Below are 24,724 nucleotides of genomic sequence, written 5' to 3' on the forward strand. Positions count from 1 at the left end.
CACTCGAGATCGTTCATGTTTCATCTTAACCCTTTGTGTCAGGCAGACTGACTTTCCTTTAGTTCTTCTTCTGCTCTGTGAAGCGCCGGCTTCAGTGTCATCATCTCTTAAATCAGCTTTAATCACCTGCAAACACTCACACATCCGCCCGCCTGAGAGACGCAGCTCCAGCTCTAATGAGTCTTTAAGGTGGCCTTTCAAACCACATGAAGTGAAACCACACACACACACACGTACACACGCGCGCACACACACACGTACACACACACACGTACGCACACACACACACGTACACACGCGCACACACACACACGGCTCTACCTGTCTTGTGTCTCCAGGTGTGTTTTAATCTCTCTGTGGTCTCTGCGGTGTCACATATCAAACAGACTCCCGCCTCACCAGAGGCCGCGGGGCTTCCAGGAAGGAAGTGGCGGCGGCACCGTCTCCGCCGACTGATCTGCTGGAGCTTCAAAAGCTCCTTCAAAAACTTCTGAGGACCCGGCGGCTGACAGAGGGCAGATCAGAGGGGAGGGGAGGGGTATAAAAAACAAGCGCACCTGAAGGCAGCAGGTAGAAGAAGGCGAGCTTCATTCGGATAAGCAGGAAGGAGACTCTGCAGGTTCGCTCTGATGACTGAAAGAAACGCAGCTCTGTAGGACTTTCTCGTGAAGAGCTCAGAGGAACTGAAGAAGCTGTGAAGCCGTTTTCGCCCGACTGATCCACTGATCGATTGGAGGATGTGGATGCTGCGCAGCGTCCTGTGCGTGTCTGTGGTCTGCGGTCTGGCTCTGGACTCAAACACCATCAGATCCTCCAAAGAGTCGACGCTGCAGAGCTCCGAGCTGCCGGTAAGACGAGGACACCTCACACTCTGCATCCCGCTGCATTCCGTTTACGTGACGTCGAAAGCCTCAGGTCAGCGCGACCTGAAGCTCCTCACCTGTTCATGCTGCACTGCTGCCTCCTGATTGGCTGACTGGATAACTGATAAATAAGCAGGTGTTCACAATAAAGTGCTACAAGTTGGATCTAATTATTCAAACCTGAGACAGAAGCTCATTCGTTTATTTTAAAAATTATTTTGATACATTTATTAAAAATAATTGTATTAATATTTTTGAATGTTTAACATCTGGAGTCAACTTAAAAATCTGCTTTGTCCATTCAAGCTTCCTTTAATCTTTCCAGCAGAAAGAAAATTCATTACATCCGTTTAGTTCAGTATGTTTGAGTTGAATTTTATTTACACAGCACAAAATCACAGCAAAGAAAACCCACAGAAAGGTGTTGGTGTCAGTGGGGAGGACAAACCCCCTCGAACACAACAGAGCTTAGGCAGCAGCAGCAGCGAGAGGGAGAGTCTCTGATGCTCTGAATAAATCTGTGGATGAAATGTGAGAGCAAGTTTTCAACTTTCAGATTCATCAGGACAGAAAATCGCTGAAATCGTGAAAGCGGTTCTTCAGGGTCGCTTTAGAGACGTTAGACTGATCTCTCGCTGCTCGTGCACGAGGCCTCATTTCACCAGTCTGCAGGAAGCTCCAGTGTTAAAGCTTCCTGTCTGCTGAGTTTTCAGTTTAAGAGCCTTAAAGGCCAAAAACAAAGCGAGACGGCGTCGCCCAGCGCAGACGCGTGTCCTGCTCTCTTTGCATGCACACTCATTTAATACTTCTGGTAAACGTGTTTCTGGGTTTTGTCCTGCCGTCGCTGTGATGCGAAGGATCTGTGTACAGCAGCAGGTAACAAAAGTCCAGCTTCACAGGCACAGGTGACGCTGTCATTACTGCAGCAGGGTGGAGTTTCTGTTCACGTGAAGCTTTGTTGTCTCAGATGAAGATCTTGATCAGCTCAATGATCATTGATCACTGAGCTGATGGATGAATCAGTCTGTGAGGAGCGCGTCTTCACTGGGTTCAGCTTCTCTGTGTGGACGGATTTCATTTTTTAAGATTCATTCAAGAGAAAAAAAGCAGCTGCTTGGCGCCATCTTTAACTCTGACATCACTCTCTCACCTTTTAGGATCGTTCCCATGACGACAGGATGGAGACAAATTCCAACTCCCACCGACGACAAAGCCCGCCATGTACTTCGACTCAATGCAACGCACCTCCGGTCAGTACCGCCTAGCCCCGCCCACCTGCCGGCGCTAGTAAATCTGTCTCCTGTTAGCTGGAGTTTAATTTGGTAAATTAATAACAAAGTGAATAATAAAGGTTTATTGATCCTCCATCGACCTCCACCTGCAGGCTTCACGTATTCACAGCGACGTGTCTGTGCAGCGCTCACGGATACTCACACACTTTGACATCAATACTTTACGTCTTCACTCAGTGTGACGCAGTGATGACGTCCTCAACAAGTTTATTCACAGACATAAACAAAGGCTAACTGCTAGCGGCTAACGCTGCTGCTAAAGTGTGCATGTCAGTAATGAGTGACATCACACATGAGCACTTCCTGTTACAGTTTGAATTCACTTTACATTTATATAAATAAGTACCAGGAGGCCCCGCCCCCGCTGTGCATCACTGCCCTACAGGATGCAGCGCGTTAAGGCGACTGTTATTATTTGGTGCGATATCAGTAAACCTAGATTGGATGACATCATTTGTCTGATGATTCTTGCCTGTGTGCAGCAGAGGGGGCGCTGCAGTAACAGAGCTGACAGAAGGCCGTCCCCCAGTGACGGACAGGCGGACGGACAGGCGGGCAGAGTGACGGGAGGACAGAGGGACGCTGACGGCAACAGGACCAAAAGTGAGAGACTGAGCATGTGCTGCTTTCCCAGAGTGCACTGCAGCAGGAAGCGGGCATGCTAACATGTGTGTGTGCGTTTCAGCTCTGGAGATGTCGAGCTGCGTGCGGTCCGGCGACTGCGCGGACGGCCTGTGCTGCGTCCGGTACCTGACCGGCAAACGGTGCCAGCGGATCCCGGTGGAGGGCGAGGCCTGTCTGCTGCGAGGTCCAACCAAGCGGAGGAGGAACCTGGGACGCTGCGACTGCGATGCGGGGCTTTTCTGCACCGCCGTGGACCGGGTAGAGACGGGCAAAAACAAGGGCCAGGGGGTGTGCGCGCCCCGGCCGAAGCAGGGCCAGCGGAAAACAAGGCATTCTGGGAAGAAGCGGAGGACGGCAGAGGGGAGCTGCTGACGGACTCATGAACTCTTTATTTAAGTCTGTAGAAGGTTTTAGATGTTTCTCATATCACAGGTTCATCCAATCAGCAGCTGCCACACTTTCTCCATCACTGTCACTTCAACCAATAAAAGTCAATGAAAGTTGGTCTGAGCTCTTCTCAGGTGTGTGGGCGGGCACAGGTGGGGTTTGACTGACAGCTCTGTGGGACAAACTCCACCCTTATTATTCATTACTCACTCGCTGAGCAGCATTGTGACCCTGCAGTTCCTCTAACGTCCACCAGAGGCAGCAGCGACTCAGGCCCCATAGACTCCCATGTTAAAACTGATACACAAACTGCTTGGTGTCCAGTGTTGGGCAAGTTACTTTGAAAAACTATTTAGTTACAGTTACAGTTACTTCTTCAAAAAAGTAACTGAGTTACAATTTTAATAATAATGGATTGCATTTATATAGCGCTTTTCAAGGCACCCAAAGCGCTTTACAATGCCACTATTCATTCACTCTCACATTCACACACTGGTGGAGGCAGCTATGGTTGTAGCCACAGCTGCCCTGGGGCAGACTGACAGAAGCCAGGCTGCCATATCCACATACCAGGACAGAGTCCGGGGATCGAACCGGGGACCTTCCGGTTACAGATGCGCTTCCCAACCCCCGACTAAATATAAATATAATATAGAATATTTATTATATATTATAAAAGTAATTAATTACTAGGAAAAGTAACTATTGTATTACTTTAAAAAAGTGTTACATTAAATGATGCTTTTTAGGCAATGTAGTGCAAATTAAATGAGCCAAACTGTAACAGCTTTAGAGAACTCAGCTAAACAAGTATTTTTCTCCATGCAAAAGTAAATAAAAAGGATACTTTATAGTAATACTGTATAATAAAACCAAAACATTTTTATAAAGTACAAAAATATAAACAGGTAATACAAAGTGTCAACTCCATGGCCATTTACAATCTATTTGAAGTCACACGTGCCGTTCTTGCAGTAGAGGTTTATTAGAGTCCTGCTTTAATGTCCTCTGCTTTTTTTTTTTTTAAACATGAACTCTTGCCACATCCACACACCCCTTACATCCATCGTAGCCATTAAACCAGTGGTTGCATCTCAAAACAAGGAGCTTCTCAAATTTCTTAGCAGAGAGTCTGTTCCTCTTTGGAGAGAAGAGGTGCTTCCCAAGGCTACACAGTCTTTGTACTGAGGCACTGAATGGCGTGGCTGCATTGTATCTTAGTGAAATATTCCTTATCAGTGCACATCTATTCTAATTCTAATGTGAGCCCGAGGCAGGTGAGGTTTACGGCACAAAGAACCACGATGGTCTGAGTGAACCCTGAAGTTATCTGGATATACCAAACACCTCCTTCCTGGTGGAGGCTCTGCTCGAGCACGCTCAGAGGAAAAGCTTCAGTTTATTTTATATGAGAGCATCAGCAGAGGCGTGGAGCTGCTCCACCTGCAGTCACACACCTGTGGGTTCTCACCACAGCAATGCACATTATACGTTCTTTCTACACTGCTGCGCGCGCGCGCACACACACACACACACACAGCCGCTGTGAGCGACTTTAACCTCGTGTTTCTGTGATGAGTGCAGTGCTCTGTGTCAGCTCCGCCCTCCTGTTCAGGTGTAATTCCACAGCTTTACCAGCAGGTGTCACTTGTTAACAATTTAGAAAGGCCTGCACCTGTGAGAGTAATCAGATTACACACCAATCACCCACACAGTTCAGCAGAAACGCTCCAGATTTACTGTGTTAGAACACATTTCACAGTGACATCACTTCCTGTCACAGCTCAGGTGTTCGGCTGCAGGTAAATTTTATTGCTGAAGTTCAGAACAACGTCTGTCCTTCTTAAATACAATTTAAAATGGCCACGCCGATTGCGAGGGTGGCGGCGTGCAGACGGCGAGCTTTGAGACTCAAACATCACAACACACGTTTCAATTGTCAAGGCATCGTTTGTTTTATTCTCTTTGATTTAACGAAAGACCGTCAAGACTTTGTGGAAAAACGTTAATGCAAAAGAAACTTCCAAAAGGCAAAGTCACAAATGCAGCAACAGGATTTGACAGAATAAAAAAAAAAAAAGAAAGGGGGGGGGGGGGGGGGGCAGAGGGGGATCAGGTGGGTCTCCATCAATAGGAATGTTGAATGGTGGAGGGGTGGAGCCTAAACAGGGAGCAGCTACAGGACGGGTGGGCAGGAAGGGCGGTGAGCTCAGAGCTGCCCGCAGTTGGCGATGACGACCTTGCCCTTGGGTTTCCCACTACTGGTGCCGTAGCCCTCCATCTTCCTCACCACGTCCATCCCCTCGACCACGCTGCCGAACACCACGTGCTTCCCGTCCAGCCTGTGGGCACAGAGAGCGCCGTCAGGACACAGTGAGACAAACAGTCTGAATACACTAAACTGACCTCTGACCTTCAGCTTAAAAACCAACCATGACACCGCCTTAAAAAACACGCTCCTTCAGCCAAGGAGACACCAGAGGATGCTTGAGGAAACTAGCAGCCCACGCCACCAAACGCATCATGAAACTGTCTGCACGCCACGACACGTCCTGACTAAACACTGTTGATTGGAGAGATTTAAATCTAAACACGGGGCCGCCCCGTGATGTCAGCCACAGCAGGTTCACTGCAGCCATAACCAGCAGTCACCTAAGGAGGGAGTGAGTGACGCGCAGAACAAGCGCGCTGCGAGGAGGATCTGTTGATGGACGCTGCGACGCGCCGAGTGCACGAGAAAAATTCCCCGTGCGACCAGAGCTGAGCCCACAGACGGGGTTACCGTGTGCGTCAGTCCTGTTTGTGTCTGCAAGCTGAGTTTGTGTTTCCAGCGCGTGCAGTCCCCTCCCACACCTGCGCACGTTTACACCACGACGACCCGCTGACAGCGGTTTTAGATCAGCGCTTTTGTCGCTCGAGCCCTTTGTGAGATTAAACCTCGTCTGCAGCCGTGAACGTGGGCGGAGCCGAGCGGTTAGAGGTCGTTCGCGTTCATCGTTACCGTCTCAGACGTCAGAATCACTTTATTATGTTCCATAAACATTTTGTTCTGAGCAGTTCTACTTCAGGTTTAACTGAAAGACTAACACTGCGTCATGTTTGACGGACTCCCAGCTCCCGATGACGACACCATCTGACTGTTACCTCTGGTCATTTGATAAAACACTCCAGCACAACCCAGAGCAGGAATATTACATCAGTGCCGATGGATCACTTCACACCAGCGTGGGTCTGACTTCCTGTCTGTGAAGCACGGGTCCGAGCACGTACGTACCATGTCGTCTTTTCGGTGCAGATGAAGAACTGAGACCCGTTGGTGTTGGGGCCGGCGTTGGCCATGGACAGGATGCCGGGGCCGGTGTGTTTCAGGGTGAAGTTCTCATCTGCGAACTTGTTGCCATAGATGGACTTTCCTCCGGTTCCGTTGTGGTTGGTGAAGTCGCCGCCCTATGACATCGGAGGCACGTTACAGATCACATGTTCACACAGGTAAAGAGTACTGTAGTGTCTTATTAAATCTGCTCTCACTTTCTCTGTAGAACCTGCATTTTGAGCTCACCTGGCACATAAATTGTGGGATGATGCGGTGGAAGCTGGATCCCTTGTAGCCGAATCCCTTGTCACCGGTGCAGAGGGCGCGGAAGTTCTCAGCAGTCTTTGGCACCACATCAGCATGGAGCTGCAGGAACAAAGTTCAGAGAGAGGGAAGGGATGACTTTGATCTTGAGACACCACCTCAGCCGGCGTATGGTCGCCAGCCAAACTCCGGAGGTTTATCAGCCATGGTGAACTTTGCTCAGCCCGCCCACAGCCTTACAGCGCCCTGCTCCGTGGCGCTGCAGGTAAAGGTAGCAAGCCCGGCTGACTTCTGCTCAGCCCGAGTGGAAGAGCTGCAGCACTGCGTCTGCAGGGCCGCCACAGAAGTGACGCCACCGCGGAGGCATGACCAGAGGTGCAGCAGGGTGAGGTCTGCAACTGCTGTGCCTGCTCAGCAAAAACACAGTCTGCACCTTCATCTTTTTTATCCTCCATCTGCTGCGAGAACTGGGAAGCTCCGGTTACCCCACAAACCCCCCAACCCTGCCAGGAATGCAGCCGTTCTGGTTTGGGCCGTTTTTAACGCGTGCATGCTGGGAACGCCCATAACTTCCTGCTGCTACAAGCACAAAATGGCTGGACGGCTAGCACTCATGCTAGCTATTTTTTAGCCTGCAGTTAACCTGGTTAAACAAACATAAGCCCGCCAACGAAGCGCCTCCATAAGCGGCAGCTCTGTTACGTAAGGTTAGGTTCTCACACCGGGAACAAAGGGCCACACGGTAACCCCACATCCGCATCTCAACTCCCCTCCCCCCGCGGACCGCGCCAGCTCAGTGGAAGATTCCAGAAGCAAACACGGGGAACAGCGCAGTTAGCCTCGGTGGCTAACAGCCACAGAACCGGCTACTCAAGTTTTATCACACGAGCCTCAGAAAAAGCGTTTCCCCGCCCCGTTCGTCTCACACAGGCGACAGTTCACCGACAGCAGCGCGGCTTTCCCGGGTCTGCGAAGGCCGCGCAGCCGCAACAAAGAGCCTGCAATAAAAGTAGCATTAGCATCGCTCATTCGTCGGCGGGTAAAATACTCGCTCCGAGGGGCGCGGGCCCAGTCTGCGACTCCATGTGACTTGAGTTTGGGACATTTTCTGACCACAGCTAACCCGCTGGTCTCCAATCAATCGGGGACTAATGGCTGTGAGCAGACAGGCATTCAAACCAGAGTCGTTCAGCCCCGGGACGCTGACATTGACATCAAAATCACACTAGCTGCATTCTACGCGCCAACGGCGGCCTCTGCAGCTGCAGTCGGCCCCGGAGCGCCTCGAGCGGCGCTGGCGAGCAGCCACAAACACGTGCACAAGGCCCCCCCCCAACACGCTCGTGACAGCTCGGCTAGCTGCTGTGATGCTACAAGGAAACAGGAGGCTGCCCCCAGCAGCTGAAGCCCGGTCCACGCTGCCAGGAAGAGCCGCGGCAGAGGTGACTATCGGCACCCAGCAGCAGTTACTAACCACCGTCTAAATTCAGTAGCAGTAAGCCCCACCGACCCCCGGGATAAACTACCGGCCTGCGCACCGCAGCAGCAGCCTCACCTCCATCACGATCCGGCCCACGGTTGCATCGTCAACGGTGATGTCGAAGAAAACTTTGGGCTTGGCCATTTCAGTAGGTCGAGCTGGAGACGGAGGACTGAGGGGTTTCCCGGCGAAAAGACACAACGGACCACAAGGAAACGAAAAGATCCGAGGATAAAATTTATATAAGACGCGAGTGGGCGGCGTGAAATCCCAGCGAACCAGTCAGTAACACGGGATTATTTGATTGAAGCGTGTTTAATCCAACCAGCAGAAAGAATAGCGAAAGCTTTTCTCTAAGTGGACGACTGAGTTTAACGGTGCGTTCTATTCGTATGTCAGGCCGACCCGCCCGGGCGGGGCTTGGGTGTTGGGAAGGCTCCTGTCCTCGGAGCACCGCCCCGTTTCGGCGTCCAGTTTAAGGAAAAAGTGAATCTCTCTAGTGCCAAAGCGGCGCGCGCTACAAAAATAGACAACGCGAACCTCCAATGGCAGCAGAGCACACGAGGTGGTGGGAGGGGTGAACGTCAAGTCTGGCAGCCAGCGGGACCGTGCTGCCACCGCCGGGGGAGGGGGGCGCGGTCACGCGGCCAGGGCGCGGTCCGGTGTTTCCTGCAGAGAGCGGACTTACTCATCGTGGAAATTTACTGCGCGCGGAAAAGTTCAGCTCGAGATGAAGTTCAGCAGCACAGCTTAGCGCGCAGACTCAGACTGAGCTGCGTCACAGCTGCAGGAGGTTCGTCAGGAAATCAGCTGTAAACAGTGACAGAGAACGAGTGCAGCACCCCAAACACACCGTAACAGTCTGATTAAAGGGTCAAATTCCCCCACACTGCTGTGCGAAAGTCCTGAGCCCCCCAACCCAATCAGTTGCAGGAAAATGTGAAACACGCAGTGATTCTGAATACACTGAAAACACTACATGTTTCTACATGTTTCACATTTTGAAACATGTAGAAACATGTAGTGTTGTATTCACTGATGTACCTGCAAACACAACATTAGCCTGACTGTGTGAGCAGCTCTGTGAGGGTCTTCAGGAACAGTTCTCATTTCAGGGAACAGAAGATGATTGGCTGAAGCTCCAGCTCATCTCTACTGTGTCGGGTGGATTCTTCCTCTTTCCTAAGGATGTGACTCTCAGATGCTACAGACACACTTTTAGGCCTCACAACTGTTCTTCCCAGATCTACAAAGTTTTCAGCTCACAGCTCTTTGGGACTCTGCTCACTGGTACAAAAACATTATTTTATGTTAAACTGTTATCAGTTTTCAGATTCAGCTAAAGAAATGGGAACAGGTGTGTTTGAGTGACAGGCAGTGTAAAGTGCGCTCAGGTGTCTGTGTGCACACAACACCGGCTCCTCGTCCAGTCAGGAGCCTTTGTGCTGCATGAATGATTCATAAGTCAGAGTTAAGAGGCTTAACGGGGAAAATCGTTCAGTGTCGATGCCGCCGAGCTGCTGTTCAGCGAGCTATCGATCAGTGACCTTTAATGACCTTTCATCACATAGGTGCTGAGAGAGAGAGGCTTCCTGCTTAAAACCTTAAGGTCAGCTTTTCTTAAAATAACGGAGCAGTGAATACCAGGAGAGGCCTCGAGGAATCAGTTCAACTAAGAAAGCTGTCTGTGAGAGAGGGAACAAAGACGCAGTGCTGTAAATGTGCTCCGTGTCCAGCCGTCGCAGTAAAACCTGCAGAAACCTCAGCGCCCTCCACGCAGCCTCACAACAAATCAAGGTGTGCATGTGCTATGTCTTACAGTGCACTGGACTTCCTGTTCACTGCACATAAGCTGATCGTGTTTCATTAACTGATATGAAATCTTAGAAATCTTCACCTGCTCGATTTTGTTCCCAGAATGTTTTACCTGCGCTCACGTCCTTCATCAAGAATTTATTCTTCTTCCTGCTCCTTTTCATGCATGGAAACAGTGTTACTTTAATTGAAAGGAAGGTTGTGTATGGGAATGCATTACTGCTGTACCATGTGTGAAACAAATAAATAAAATAAATTAATTAAAAACTCACATATCTGGATTCAATCCTGGGCTCGGCTGTTTAAAAGATGTAATCTGGATACAAACCATCCCGTTTGGGTAACCCAGTTTTTAAAGGTTTCCAGTACTCCCACTGGGCTGCAGAGGGCGCCAAAACTCACAATATCAATGAAGCTTCACTGAATCAGTGAAACTAAGTTTGATAGTAACGGCTGTTCCTTTATCAGAGAATTCATCCTTTTATCCACAGCCATGTTTACCTTCCTCAGGTCATGATATTAAAGGTGCAGTGTGTCATTCTCTTCACTGTTTATCACCTCTAGTTTTTTGGCTATTATTACTTTTCCTGTGTAATCCAGTCTCTAGCCCGGTGCTGGGATTGGTTAATCCTTACCAATCCATAGTCCATCCATCCATCCATTCGCTTATCCTTTTCAGGGTCGCGGGGGGCGCTGGAGCCTATCCCAGCTGTCATAGGGCGAAAGGCGGGGTATACCCATAGTCTAGGACTAAAAAAAACCCTTTGAACAACCAGATTTCAGAACATGATCCTGACTGGATTAATTCTGCTTTTGAACCAACCGTGAAGACGATTTATTATAAAACTGAACTGTTGGAGGCGGGTGCACCCACCAACACCAGACTCCATTCAAAGTTTGATTTTTAGATCGTCTTTCTTTCCATTAGTCTTGATTTAATTCATAACATAATATCGACAATATTCCAGATTACAGTTTACTGAACACAGAGCCGGAGGTTTGAATGTTAAACTGAATAAAGTGGATGTGGAATCTATTTGGAATTCATGTCCTCAGCACCAAAATCTAACCTGTGAGAAAAACGTGCCAGAGTTCATTCAGAAATGTGCAAATTTAAGGAGATGCCGTTTTGTACGTTTCTCTGACCGAACGTGTCGTCGATCAAACACCAGCCCGTTTCTTACTGTCACATTAAATATGTGACGTTTCCTGTTTTATTCACGGGGACTCGTTTCAGCGCGAGTAATGAGCGGTGTGGGCGTCGATGCCCGTCGATGCACGGCGAAGACCTCGGGCTCTTCGCCGTGATGAAAGCGCCGCAGTCTCTGTGTGTCTTTCCAGTGTCTGTTTATTAAATTACAAACTTTATGTTATGAGCATCGTTACTGAATCATCGTGTACAGGTTTCCATGGAGACACCACAACTGTTGGACTCTAAGTCACTATACAACAACACAGGATGATGATGAAGATGAACCAGCGTTTGTCACTGCAGCTTCAGCCCAGATGTGAGTAAGCCACATGTGCAGACCGCAGCCAGGTCAAAGGTCAACCAGCCTGCTTACAAAAAACCCTCATAACATGAGGGGAGGAGGCTGAGCAGCTACAGCCGCCCGTGTCGCCTCTCTCTGATTGGTCATCAGGAGGTCCGTGTTGCACGCTGGGGCCGGGCGTGGACCCCTCAGCATCTCCAGTGAGAAAGGAAAGCGTGTCCGTGGGAAAAGACGCCGCTTACAGCTCGTCTGCAGCCATCTTTGCACCGAAACTCCCAGCTGTGACGCGCCACACTGCTGCCTTCACGGGTTTCACACCCACCAACAGCTGGAACCGCAAAGGATGCCAGCCGCACTGGAATAACCTGAATCACGGCCTGAGCCAAAACACTGACAGCCAATCAGATGTCAGTGTTGTGCTGTTACACGAAGAGCGACTGGGTGACATCGCTGTGGGCGGGGCAGGTACGTGAAAGCAGCGCTGTGGCGCCTCTTTGAACTGACAGGGAATGAAGGATGAAGCATCGAAACACAATTAAAAACAATAAAATAAAGTTACCATGGAGTTCATAATCACACAAAGAGATTTTTTAGATTCAAAAGTCGCCATTTTGTTTTCCTTCCTCCTCACGGTCCGCCCCTTCCTGTGCAGACGGTGCCATGTTGGCGGCGAGGATAAAAAATAAAGTTCGGATGTTGCCGTGACGTCTCGGCGTGGCCGACCCCGGAGCCGTGCGAGCGCTTCAGTTGTTCTCAAACAGCGACAGCAGGTCGTCGTTGTTGTTGCTCGGCAGGTCCGGAGGGCCGAGGTAGGACAGCAACTCGTCCGGGTTGGTCAACTCAGGAAGCAACTGCAGGAGCAACGAGGACAACCAGCGTTAGACTCGGCGCCGGCCCGCTCACGCTTCAGTTCACACAGTGGTTACGGATTAAGCACAGCTGATCAGCGTGACGCTCGCTTGACTCACCTGCTCGGTTACTAACGACCTGCTCGACGTTATTCTGGTGTTATTGTTTTATCACAACGTTTGTTTATTAAAGTTGTGTTGTTTATCGCCGTGACGATGGCATTTATCACAACACCTTTGTCCAGCACATTCTTGTTCTTTACTCACATTAGAAGCTCAGTAAAGTAGAGTCTGTTTCTACTCACGTCAAGAGAAGTTTCCGGAACATCCGCCGAGCCCCCGAGTCCAAAGGAGCCGTCGCCTTGGAGACGGGGATTCTGGTTGCTACGCTGCATCATCTGGTTGCCACCCCCCATTTGCGAGTTGCCATGGAGACCCTGCGACTGCTGCTGGTGCTGCTGGAGAGGAGCACCATGGGAAGTTGAGTCCATACGGCCTGAGCCCGGCATCTGATAGGGAAGGACACAAGGGGGGAAGGAAAGGAGGAAGAAAGAGAGGAAGGAAGAAGACGAGAGAAAAGAGAGGGGAGAGGAGGGGAGGAAAAAGGAGATGAGAAAGGAAAGATTTAAGGAGGGTGGAAGGAAGTATGGAAGAAAGGAAAGGAGATAAAAGAGGAAAACAGTGATAGGAAACAAGTCAGAGCACAAGGAAGGAAGGAAGGAGACACAAAACGCTACGTCCAGATGAACAGAATCGACTTTTGGAGAAGAGGAGGTTGTGTTTGTTGTCAGAACAAATCTAAAGCAGTGATGATGATGATGATGATGTACCTGTCCAGCCAGCGGGTGAGGGGGGGGTTTGTCAGGGGTGAGGAGGGCGCTGGAGAGCTCCGACTGGTAGGACAGGGGCGGGGGGCCGGGCGAAGAGAAGTCGCCGCCGATGCTGGGCGTCCCCGGACCGCTGAAATCGGAGAACGGAGCCGACAGCGTGGGGAAGGACGGAGCTGAGGAAGAGAGGCGGATTAATACACGTGACCAGCACAGGAGGTGATCGACTCACCGCTGTGAGGTGGAGCATCCTACCTGATCCGGGTCCGGGATACTCAGGCGTCGTGCTGCTGTTGCCGCCGCCGCCGCCCCCGGACAGGGAGGGGTAGGGCATCGGGGACGAGGAGGAAGAGGAGGGGGGAACCGCCGAGGTGGAGGAGGACGAGGAGGAGGAAGGGGTTGGGCCGAGCGAGGCGATCATCTCCATGACGTTGGGCATGACCATGTGACTGGGGCTGAGCGTCCGGCAACGCTTCAGCACGGGGCCGTCGGGCTCCTCCTTCACGTGGAGGTCGGGCTTCACGGGGACGGGCTTCCAGCTGCACACCGGGTCGATGGTGATCTCCTCGTACTCCGAGCTGAATCGAACACATTTTAAGAATCAGTTTTCATTTCAGCAGCTGGAGCGGCGAGGAAAACAGGAAGTCACTGAACAACAAAAGGGTCTCACTTCTGCACGTAGATCAGGATTCCCAGCATGTACTGGTCCACCTCCAGACCCTCCAACAGAGCCGTCTTACTGCAAACACACACACACACACACACACACACACACGTTAGACCTGCAGAGGAGCTGGAACAGAGGACTATTTCTTCAGTAGAAAGTAGTTCCGGTAAAAAACTGACACCAAACATTCTGCTGAGGTGAGTCGGATTTGATGATGAGAAGAACTCTGTCTGTGCGTGCGTGTGCGTGCGTGCGTGTGCGTGTGTGTCGTACTTGCACACAGGACACCTCCAGGTTCCTCGCTCACAGTTGAGTTGCAGGTACGACTCCAGATCGAAACACTGAGAGAAAAAGGGTCGTCGGTCAGATTTGAGGAAGCTGCAGGAAGCTGCAATTTTCCAAACCTGCACTTCCTGTAATGCCCATTGACGTGGAGTGCTGTGATTGGCTGGCACTCTGACCTGTATGTGTCTGCAGTCATGGCCTCTGGCGGGCAGCTGGATGCGTCGGAACGTGATGGGACACTTTAGCGAGACCCTGATGGCGGTCTGCTCCACGCCGTCCTCGCCGTTTAACCCGGGCGTCCCGGGGATGGAGCCGCTGCTGAAGTTCCTCTTTACTGAGAGACACAGAGGCAGGAAATCAAAAAACATCAAGGCAGGAAGTTGAGCCTGGGGTCAGAGTTCAGCTGCTGACCCGCAGAACACGCCCACCTCTGCCGCCATTTTACAGCAACACACCAACGAGTGACGACATCATCACTAAATATTATTTATTTGGGGGAGGGGGGGTCTCACTCTTGGTGACGCAGAGCTCTGCAGGAAGCAGCCTCTTCTTCATCAGTCCCTGCAGCACCGATCGCACCGACGGACGGTGAACCAGCTGGAGGACGAACAGGTGAGACTGAGGACGCGCACACACACGCACACACACACACACACACACACACACGTCAGATTAACTGGTGGGGTCAAAGTTTTATTTGAAGATTTATTGATTTTTATTGTTACTGAGTTTTTTCTCTTCATGCTGGAACAGAAATAACATTTCATCTGTTTTGTTATTAAAGATGTTTTTATTTTTATTTCTTCTTTCAGTGTGTGTGTGTGTGTAGCGCTTAACTGCAGGCAGCTCCTGCTACAGCAGCCGGGAAGTGGGGCTCCTCCGGCTAAAGCTAGTAGCAGCACTGGCTAGCATTAGCATGCTAACACACCAACAGCAGTCCCCTGCGTGTAAACAGCAGGGCTCATTTCACTGAGTACTGTTATTACATTGGATGCGGAATGAGGGCGCAGATGACTTCCGATATTTTTAATTTGGCAGAATTTTTGTTTTTGTTTTACCGTTTCCATCCTTGTTACTCAGCTAGCATGTTGTCTGTGACAATGGAATGCTGCAAGGCTAACAGCTAACGACATGCTAACCTCTTCCTCCAACACAAAACACTCACCTGGTGTTCGGTGTAGTGTACCTGCAAACCGATCAGCCCGAAACTCATCTAGTCATCGATAATCCCCGGCCCCACACCTGTCACGTACACACACACGTATACTAAGAGCGGGTACACGGTTCCTCCCCGCAGCCTACCCTACCTTCGCACTCCCCCGGTGTCCGAGCCCTGTTCCGGGGCTCCGCAGTCTGCTCTTCTCGGAGCCTCCGGGGCATTAAGAACCGAACCTTCCCGAAGTGTCCACGGCCAGGCTATTCCCCCAGTAATACTCCGAATACCCGGCAAAAAAGTCCCGATAAAATCCTGACAGTGAGGCCGAAATTCAAAGCCCGCAGCTCGGTCAGCTAACGCTGCCTGCCGCCGGCCTCAGCGTCCGATTGTCCGGCTTCAGGAGGTGACACCATACCCCGTAGATCCAGGAAGGTTCACACGGGAGAAGAGAGCAGATCCAGTGGGCTTAACTGCTCTACGGAGCCGCTACAGTTCGGTTCGTCTGTATCACTGATCGCTGCTGGCCATCAGGTTAAACAGTAGAGAGAGAGAGAGACGTTCACACAGACAGAGAGAGAGAGACGTTCACACAGACAGGAAAGAGAGAGAGAGAGAGAGACGTTCACACAGACAGGAAAGAGAGAGAGAGAGAGACGTTCACATAGACAGGCGAGAGAGAGGATGTAATCCTTGAGACTCACCTGTGTGGATGAACAGTGAGGAGCAGCAGACAGACCCGAGTCATTAGATCTCAGACAGTTTCAGTCCTCAGGTGTGCCCAGGTGTGGTGTCTGAATCAGGGTTTTAAAATGAAGTAAAGCGCAAAACACAAACTTGATTTGAAACACAGCCTGAGCTTCATGTTGGTGTGCTCACTCTGCACCTGTCCCCGGGATTTGAACCTGAGACCTTCTTCCTACACATAAAACTAGAACCTAACCCCAAGGGCCATCGAGATGCTGTGAGCTAACTCCACTGGGTATAAACGTTTTGAATCATCCCAGAAGTAAAAGTACTAATGCAGATATCACTGGAGCTGGAGCGTAAACCTTTAGGTTACTTCAGTAACCCCGGTTCTCAGAGTAGCAGATGTCACACTATGGGATGCGCCTCCCGGCATATTCCTCAGAATACCTGGGCATGTTCCAGCCCGAGGCAACACAAGAAGACCCAGTGTGTCCTTGCTCGAGATTTTGTTGCCACGTATACAGAGTCATTCTCGGAGTCTACGCTTCCTCTGCTGTGAGGGAAAGATGTCATCTTCACTAGCTGGGATGCTAATGATGAGGGATGCAAGTTAGCTGGTTTGCTAGCCTTTGCCAAAGGACAACGGCGTTAGCTGGTGTGCTAAACCGTGCAGATAGGAGAGACGGGCAGAGGTAGCTAGTGCCCAGTGACGGGAAATAACGCTAACGCTCCTGGCTGTGGAAAGTTAAGCTAGTTAGCCTAAGAAGGCTTAGCTAGCATATCTCAGCCAAAGAAAGCTGAGATATGCTCGGAAGCGTGAAGAGTTGCTTATCTTGAAAAACGACTATGTAATAGCGCAGGCTATTTAAAGGTGAATGTCTGCCCAACATGGTCGTTGTGATCATCAGCCAATCAGGATTGGCAGAATGAGATAAATGCTACTGAGGAATCTGCAGGGAGGCACATCCCAAGGTGAGACACTGAAACAAAGCGAAATGGATGCAAGGAATGAGAACTGAATTAACGTGGATCACTTTGAAGGTACTTAGGTAGATTTCGCTCCTCATTATGTAACAAACATTCACCACCAGGGGGCAGCGTGCTATCTGCAGTAATGGGAATAACAGCGTTACAAGTAACAGCTTTTCAGTAACGAGTAATCTAACTAATTACTATTTCTATTGTTACAACGCCGTTACAGTTACTGACAGGAAAAGGCGGTGCGATCGCGTTACTGTTTTTCAACAAACAGACGGTTGAAGGTGTGTCCAGCTTACCGCATGTCAGTAATCTGGGCGCTACAGCTTTAAGCAGCTGCGCAGGCTCCCATGAGCGGAGCAATCACTTTCTGCCCGACGATCACTTTCTGGCACAACACCTGTTGCTAAGGGGTTAAAACAATTGCAAGAATAAAGTAGTCGTGGTAAGCCAATCACATGACCACTTCAAGATGACAAAGCAACAAGGTGATATATAAGCAAAACAAAAACCTGCCTTTTTGTGTTGGTGGAAAAATGCACCACATCAACCAATCAAAAATGATATGGCAACATGACATTTGGTTGTTTAGGAAGAGAGGGAAGTTTTAGGAGTGATGGCGAGAGAGAGAGACAGTAGAAAAAGAGAGAGAGAGCGAGTTTTGAGATGTGAGAGATTTGTGACGTTTGAAATCTGAACTGAACTGAAATCATTTTTTTCTACTTGTGGACCAGCATGATGTCACAGAGAGGGCGCAGCTCGAGAGTGGTGCTCGCTGAGCACTGCTCCTCTACGGAGTCCCACAAGGCTCCATTCTGGGGCCCAATGTTTTCTCTCCCTCTAGGATCATTTCTGAAAGATACATCATCTCATTTCACTTCTGATGATTACCAAATCTATTTGCTCCATAAAAGAAATGATGGCAACTGATTAAAATGTAAAAAATTAAGGCCAAACCTTTTATGACAGTCAGACTGAGGTTGTGATACTTTGACAAAGTTGCTCCAGCAGTTGGACCTTCGTGTGAAAATGGACTTTGACCAAACACTAGACAATCAGATTCATTCTGTTGTGAAATCAGGTTTTACCTGTTGAGACTTCCAAGGTCAGGCCCTCATCTTTAAATAAGTTTAAGTTATCATTATTTCATTACAGCTCCACTCGACTGTTGTTATGCCCTTTACGTTGGTAAATATCAGGCCTTCCCTTTCACTCAGTCCAACATGGTGCCCTCTTACCTGAACCCGTAAGCTGTAGCATGCCTCCTCCATTCTGGCTTCCTGTGCTTTTTAGGATCGATTTTAAGATTTTATTGTTTTTTTAAATGCCCTTCAAGGTCACAGAGATATGCTGCCCAGCTACTCCTCTGTTCCAAAGCCTACACTTAAGAACGAGTCGCTGCTCCATGTTCACATTTTTATTCTTTGCCTTTGAACTTGTCGTGAGAGCTTATGAATTCAGGCTGTTATATCATCACTTGTGTTTTTGCAATTTGTGTGTAACCTTTTGCTTCTTTGATCAACTTTGTTTTGAAATGTGATTTTAAAATAAATTTGGATTTTGATCTGAATGGTCATCTGAGAATGAGGCTGGCCTCGAAGAGGGAGGAGCTAAAACAGCTTGTTTTGAATTTAAACTTATGCAAAGCTACCGTGGGAGAGACCAAAACTGAAACCACTGATGTTCCTGACACGCTGCAGTGCACCATTTTGACCAGCCCGTGGCACTTTCACCTTGTTCAGGTTTGTCTTTGAGTATAAATAAGACTCAAATATTTCAAAACTCCTGACCAAGCAAACAGCACCAGACTTCATTCAGAATTTACCCAAATTAGCACAGTTTAGTTCCAGTTTGTTCGCTGTTTTTGGCCCTTCAGAAACTTCCTGCATGTGAATCAGATCAAATACGAGTAAAAGTCCACTTACCAAACTTTTCTTCCAGAACCTTCCGTCTCCATAGACGTCTTCACGCAATAAAAATCATATTTCTGGCATAAGAGTGAATTATTTAAAGCCAATAGTCTTTCACTAAACAGTAACAGACTTCATCGAATTTTTGACCATTTTTAGACTCATCCTCTGGTCCTTCCAATGGTATAAAATTAAACTTTTTCCCCCACTTTTGTTAAATATCAGTAAAATCAGGTAAAGCATCTGCATTTGACTTCTGGGAATAAAAACACATTCCTGGCTAAAACAGCGTGTCATTAAGTGTTGAACTGAATTATTAAAAAACGACCAGAGTCCATTCAAAATTTCACCATTTTCAGATGTTTTTCATGATGTACTAATTAAAAGAAATGTCAGTGGCTCTAGTGCTTGAAATAGTATAATTGGGAGTTTAGATTGATTAATCTAAACTCTGATTAATCAGTAAATCTGAAAACAACTTTAACCTCCTGTCATGCCTCAGCAGAAGATCAAATGTGATCGAACAGAACCTCAATCCATTTAAAATAATCTGATTTAACGCCATACTGTACTCATGGGGAGTTCTGTAACTTTATCACGTCTTAGGTTTAGCCCGCCACGGCTCATTTTAAATGTGGTTCCGTCTCACTGAGCGAGCAGTGCCAGACGTCATTTATAATCCTGCCTTTGTTAGACAACAACAAACATTTTACATCAAGAGCTTCCAATACAGAATATTTCGCTCACTTATCCAGAATTTCAAACCGTGCCAGACTTCATTCAAAACTGACCCAATTTAAATTCCTTCTTCTGTCTGAAGTCCATTCACTTGATTTCACTGAATATATGAATAAATATGATTTACAATGATGTCACAGGTTGGTTTGACCCCGCAGGTTACCTGATGTGAAATGAGCGTGCGCAGACAGCTGATGTCAGCAGTGAGGAAGCACAGGAGGCGGGGCTCCTCAGTACATACAGATTTCTTTATTGAATGAAGCAAAATAATGAGAGAACTTCCCCTTTATGAAAATAAATAAATCATTTTCTTTGTCTCGCAGAACGCCACCAGCGGCCGACCGTTTTGCCGCTCGCCGGATGCCAAACACACTAAAAACACGAGACGCTTGCGATCCATTTTGGCACGGGATGAACGCTCGCCGGGAAGGAGGGGGCGGGGCCAGAAGCGAGGGGTTAAATTAATCATCAGCAGTGCTTTTGGTTGAGTTCGTGTCGCAGACTCATTCCCCAAAGATCCCTTCAAAGTAAAAGACAATAAAATCTCAGTGTTAAGCGCTGCCTCTAATTACACACGGACACACCTGCCGACAGGTAAAAACCACCACCTGCTGTCTGTAGTGATTCTCCCAGCTAGCCCGCCCCCCAGCAGGGGGCGCAAATGATGCTAACGAGCATTTTAAAAAGCAAAAAAAAAGATGAACAAAAAACATTTCTGTAACTCATCAGGATTTCTGTGCGAAGAAGTAGAAGACTGGATCCTGATGATGATGAGGATGGAGAGTTCTGTCATCACAGCTGGAGAGTGACCGTGTGGACAGTGGGGTCAAAGGTCATTCAGGCTCAACTCCACATGAACCTTTTCTAAAGCAAATCTGCATCATTCCTTCATGTTGCCATATGCAGGTTGCTGTTGCCTGTAAAGTTGCAGAAATAGAAACTTCTGCAGCAACTGTTTGACGAAGGACAGCTATCGAGTCGTGACATTGCCTGGTCACACCAAACATCTCTGCAACAAAATACCCTGAACAACCCCACCAGACTTCATTCAGAATTTACCCAATTTAAGACGAATGTTACTGAGAAGCAATCTGAGCCGCTCGTCAGACTGCACCAGACTTCATTCAAAATTCTGCCAATTTTAGATGTGCTTTCTTGTGTTGTTTGAATTCCCAGTGTTCCCTGCTGTTGGACTTTATTAGAATAAATAAATCACACAGCTGTAAACTACCAGTGTTCATCGGCCAAACTGTTCACACACTAAAACAGAACAACAGCACCAGACTCTAATGAGAATTCATCTAATTTAAGACTGCATATTATTATTATTCATGCTGTAGTTCAGTTTATTTTTCTCTCAGGTCCAACTCTGTAACTCAAACTCTGCGTATGAATCTGACGCCTTCCACACTTCAAACTTTAGTTTAAGAGCAGATTTTACTCTTTTAGACGTTCACAAACAAATACGTCAGAGTTAAACCTCTGGAACGCTCTGAACTCTCATCAGTGTTACGATGCTTCCTTCGTCTTCCTGTTTCAGACCCTCCTGCTTTAAATACGTTTAAAAGGGTTTAAAAAAGTCTGAAACTTTATCCCAGGTGAGAAGAGTACGCTGAAGCTGAGCGGCCTCGGTGGCTGGGTGAAGCTGAGCCTGAAGGCGACCTCAGCCCTGACACTGCCAGCAAAGCGAGGTGGGCTAATTTAATACCAACATGTTAATAACAAGCTCCAGTTTTCCTCTGCGGGTTTTTTTTTTAAGCTTGATTTGGTGCTGCCGAAGCAGCCGAGCAGGATGCATCACTGACTCTGAGGAAAAGCTGAAAACACATTCTTAATGGACTTCTGAACCGGCTGTTTGAGAGCAGATCTGTTTGCTGTGACTTTCACTTTCATTGAACACGTCAGCCTTTCCGTAATGAGCGAACTCACCTGTTGAAAGGTGAAAAAAACCTGCTCTCTGCAGCTAGCTGGACTCCCATTGCTTTTAAATAGGAAGTGCTAACAATGCTAACAGCTACTATCTGAAGACGTGAACAGCACCAGACTTCATTCAAACTATATCTCATTTAAGACCAACGTTGCTGCTTTTTGTTGCCCGTGTTTGTCCAAGAAACTGATAAAGTTTTTAAATCATAACAATATTTATGATTCAGAACAAACACTCAGATTATTTGGCGTAAACCTGCTGTTATGCCAAAATGTTGCTATTTTTAGACTTTGATTGGTTTAGTTTCAAATGTTTCAGACCTGATCAGATGATGACTGTGTATATGTGTGAATGCGTTAAAGTGCTAATAGTTGGACGTCAGTTCAGAAGTCCATTGAGAATCTGTCTGATTTTAGCTTCCCTCGGCGTCATGGTGACGTTAATGTGAGGTCTGATGGACAAAGACAGCTCAGAGAGAAAAACGGCAGCTCGTTTCGTCTTTGATGATTACGGGAATGTTTCTGTCCGTCACAAACCAGGAGAATAAAGTTTAAATTTGAATCTGAGGCTCCGCCTCCCGCTGTGATGTTCTGGTCAGTGATTTTCTGAATGGACCTCCTGCTGTGCGGTGTGCTCAGCCGTACAGAGGGCTGACTGTGTGTTGTGAGTGTGAATGGAGGCAAGACGGGTGAGGGCTGATTCCAGGTGCTGCAGGTCACGTGATCACTGCTGGTCTCTGAACGCGTCCAGGTGGAAGGCCGTGTCCAGGAAGCGCCGCAGCTCGATCAGGTGAGTGTTTTTGTTTCCTGTGGCGGGAGCGGCTGCCGGGTCTCTGCCAGCATACCTGAAACACAGAGAGGGTGTGGTCAGAGGTTGCACGGTGGTGGACAGATGGTCTGATCATGATGACGGTGATGGTGGTTACCAAACGGGCTTGGCTTTCTGCGTGGTGGTCCTGATGCGAGGCTTCACGTAGTCATAGTAACCCTGGTTCTTGTGCTCCTCCTGACACCAGACCAGGTCGGCGTTGGGGAAGCGCTCCGTCTCCGCCTTCACCTGGTCGAAGGGGAACGGGGAGAGCTGCGGGGAGAGACGGCGTGCCGTTACTGCCTGTTCACCAGCCACTGCCGCCGAGTTCTCTTTCCTGTAATCCCCTAAAGACTGTAACTAAAGCTACTTTAGAGTATGAGTCAGCTGACTCCTTTGACACCGTAAGCCCCTGGCTGCAGCCAATCAGAAGTCTTCGTGTGGCATGCGTGTACCTGCTCAATGCGGCTGATGGCCACCGTGTCCTCCAGGCCTCTGCTCTTCCGCTCTTTGGTCAGCTCGTAGTAAACCTTTCCTGTGCAGAAGATCAGCCGCTTCACGGCCTCTGGACGCTCGGCCGCCACGCCCACCTCTGGGATCAGCCGCTGGAAGTGAGTTCCTGCAGCGAGGAAGAGGAGGTGGAAGAAAAAGGGAAAGCATGGAAGAAGGATAAAGACGAACAAAAGGAAAAGACAAAGAAGAGGAGGATGAATGAGAAGAAAGGAGAGAGGGAGGGTTCAGGCTCGGTTCGTCAGAGCCGTTAGAGCTGCAGGTGTGGGTGGAGGCGTTACCGGGCAGCATCTCGTCGAAGCTCGATCGGGCCTCGGGGTGACGCAGCAGAGACTTGGGAGTGAAGATGATCAGCTGGGGACACAAACAGGAAGTTGGTCACATGACATTAGGCTGAACAGCATGTTTTCACAGGGAGACTCGTGATGAGTCGTCCACACGTCTACGCCCCCAGACTCCGCTTTAAGGCTAACACTGGTTTTAGTGTGTGTGTGTGTGTGTGTGTGTGTGTGTGTGTGTGTGTGTGTGTGTGTGTGTGTGTGTGTGTGTGTGTGATGGCTGCACTTACAGCCACACAGTGGTAACACCCACCATGTTAGTGTAGAGGCTTATAACATTGCATTCACATTTCTTTCTTTAAATATAGGAATTAATTTACAGGACAATAAATAACTGGTTTTGGTTTGGAGTTAATTCACGTATCCACATAACGCTGCATTCTAAAATAAGTGCGCACATTGTAGTTTACACTGTTATGTATGATTAATCTTGTGCTTTCTGAGTTACCGTAGTTGCAGCTGTTCCAGTCCCTTGATTAAGGAGCCAAGAGGTGGAAAAGGGGCGGAGCAAGCTTTAAAGGAAGACTGCAAATTGGTTCATGCCATAACTCAGGACCATGGGGGGGAATTGGAGTTCATTATGTTTAGTTAGGTTTTGTGTGTTTTAGCCCTTCTCCTGTTTTTTGTGGGCTGATCAGCCACTATTTAAGTTTCCCCTTTGTCTCATTAAGTGAGGTCAGTTTGTGTGAGTTATCAGTAGTGTTGTCAACTTTGAGTAGAGTTCTGTTACTTTGACCTCTTTTATGGGCCCAAGATTTTGATTCTTTTTGCACGAGTTAACCAATTATGTTTTTTGGGTTAAATTAAAAATCTTTTTTTTGGACTTTAACCTGTGCCTGAGTTTCCTTCACTGCTCGGTCCATCACAGTGTGTGTGTGTGTGTGTGTGTGTGTGTGTGTGTGAGGCTCACGGGCTTCCTGAAGGGCAGCAGGATCTGCCGTCGGAGAACGTGGAAGTAGTTTGCAGGCGTTGAGCAGTTCACCACGATCCAGTTACAGTCGTAGAGCTGACGCACGGCGAGGTCCTCGGTGATGTTCTGAGGGACAGAAACCAGCATCAAAACACACACACACACACACACACACCGCTCTGACATCACTGCTCTGTGTGTGCGTCTCACCGGCAGGACGTCGGGGTCATCGTTGCACATCTGGAGGAATCTCTCGGGACGAGCTGACGAGTGTTCGGGACCCTGAGGAGAACATTCAGACAGAGCAGCGAGGACGTGTTGATTATCAGAAATAAACGATCACAGATCAGGAACACTGATCAGCTCAGACTTATCGACACTCTGTTGTCTTTGGTTTTCAGTCAGTGAGGAGGAGGAAGGTGCGGCGGCGTCCTCACCATGCCCTCCATGCCGTGCGGCAGCAGCAGCACGATGCCGTTCTGCCTCACCCACTTGGCCTGCCCGGCGCAGATGAACTGGTCGATGATGCACTGCGCCGTGTTCTGGAAGTCTCCAAACTGAGCCTCCCACAGGATCAGAGCGTTCGGGCTCGCCATGGAGCGAAG

The 24,724-nt window shown here is 48.8% G+C and overlaps 3 protein-coding genes and 2 long non-coding RNA genes across 8 annotated transcripts in view; 2 read left to right on the forward strand and 3 right to left on the reverse strand.

Annotated features, from left to right (window-relative positions):
- The first annotated feature begins 711 nt into the window (after window positions 1–711).
- On the forward strand, window positions 712–3,562 carry LOC120743121 (dickkopf-related protein 4-like). 2 transcript variants are annotated; one of them, XM_040046675.1, is made up of 4 exons: window positions 712–848; window positions 2,021–2,113; window positions 2,641–2,758; window positions 2,841–3,562. In XM_040046675.1, the coding sequence occupies exons 1-4, from the start codon at window positions 738–740 to the stop codon at window positions 3,149–3,151; spliced, it is 633 nt and encodes a 210-aa protein (XP_039902609.1). In that variant the 5' UTR covers window positions 712–737; the 3' UTR covers window positions 3,152–3,562. The 2 variants fall into 2 exon arrangements, with proteins under 2 accessions (XP_039902609.1, XP_039902608.1); XM_040046674.1 differs by having other exon boundaries at window positions 2,638–2,758; window positions 2,841–3,561.
- Window positions 1,218–2,643, reverse strand: LOC120743124. The gene is made up of 2 exons (XR_005698075.1): window positions 2,014–2,643; window positions 1,218–1,922 (listed from the first exon to the last, which is right to left on the reverse strand). It is a non-coding gene; the product is annotated as an uncharacterized LOC120743124 (long non-coding RNA).
- Window positions 3,563–5,096: 1,534 nt separating the features above from the next.
- Window positions 5,097–8,456, reverse strand: ppiaa (peptidylprolyl isomerase Aa (cyclophilin A)). The gene is made up of 4 exons (XM_040046679.1): window positions 8,299–8,456; window positions 6,726–6,845; window positions 6,441–6,613; window positions 5,097–5,508 (listed from the first exon to the last, which is right to left on the reverse strand). Exons 1-4 carry the CDS (start codon window positions 8,365–8,367, stop codon window positions 5,376–5,378), a joined length of 495 nt encoding a protein of 164 aa, XP_039902613.1. The 5' UTR covers window positions 8,368–8,456; the 3' UTR covers window positions 5,097–5,375.
- A 6,536-nt stretch (window positions 8,457–14,992) lies between these two features.
- LOC120743125 overlaps window positions 14,993–24,724 on the forward strand; it is a 16,432-nt gene continuing 6,700 nt past the window's right edge. Inside the window, exon 1 of the long non-coding RNA XR_005698076.1 lies at window positions 14,993–15,746. This is a non-coding gene — a long non-coding RNA (uncharacterized LOC120743125). The remainder of the gene's footprint in view (window positions 15,747–24,724) is intronic.
- Window positions 19,855–24,724, reverse strand: part of ogdha (oxoglutarate dehydrogenase a) — a 31,695-nt gene continuing 26,825 nt past the window's right edge. For all 3 annotated transcript variants that reach the window (XM_040046670.1, XM_040046672.1, XM_040046671.1), the window contains 7 exons: window positions 24,557–24,717; window positions 24,330–24,401; window positions 24,120–24,245; window positions 23,153–23,225; window positions 22,817–22,980; window positions 22,480–22,634; window positions 19,855–22,398 (listed from right to left, as the gene is read on the reverse strand). In XM_040046670.1, coding sequence (XP_039902604.1) covers window positions 22,278–22,398; window positions 22,480–22,634; window positions 22,817–22,980; window positions 23,153–23,225; window positions 24,120–24,245; window positions 24,330–24,401; window positions 24,557–24,717 — 872 coding nt within the window. In that variant the 3' untranslated portion in view covers window positions 19,855–22,277. The remainder of the gene's footprint in view (window positions 22,399–22,479; window positions 22,635–22,816; window positions 22,981–23,152; window positions 23,226–24,119; window positions 24,246–24,329; window positions 24,402–24,556; window positions 24,718–24,724) is intronic.

The sequence above is a fragment of the Simochromis diagramma genome, unplaced genomic scaffold, assembly GCF_900408965.1.
Source record: "Simochromis diagramma unplaced genomic scaffold, fSimDia1.1 OVJJ01000038.1, whole genome shotgun sequence".
NCBI lineage: Eukaryota > Metazoa > Chordata > Actinopteri > Cichliformes > Cichlidae > Simochromis > Simochromis diagramma.

What these genes read in the sequence shown, in the direction of transcription:
- LOC120743121 (XM_040046674.1), top strand. Translation starts at nt 738, where the DNA reads ATGTGGATGCTGCGCAGCGTCCTGTGCGTGTCTGTGGTCTGCGGTCTG. An exon ending in TGCAGAGCTCCGAGCTGCCG is followed by an intron (nt 849 to 2,020) that starts GTAAGACGAGGA and finishes CTCACCTTTTAG; the next exon opens with GATCGTTCCCATGACGACAG. An exon ending in TGACGGCAACAGGACCAAAA is followed by an intron (nt 2,759 to 2,840) that starts GTGAGAGACTGA and finishes TGTGCGTTTCAG; the next exon opens with CTCTGGAGATGTCGAGCTGC.
- ppiaa (XM_040046679.1), bottom strand. Translation starts at nt 8,367, where the DNA reads ATGGCCAAGCCCAAAGTTTTCTTCGACATCACCGTTGACGATGCAACC. An exon ending in TCCCACAATTTATGTGCCAG is followed by an intron (nt 6,614 to 6,725) that starts GTGAGCTCAAAA and finishes CCGATGTCATAG; the next exon opens with GGCGGCGACTTCACCAACCA. An exon ending in TGCACCGAAAAGACGACATG is followed by an intron (nt 5,509 to 6,440) that starts GTACGTACGTGC and finishes CTGTGCCCACAG; the next exon opens with GCTGGACGGGAAGCACGTGG.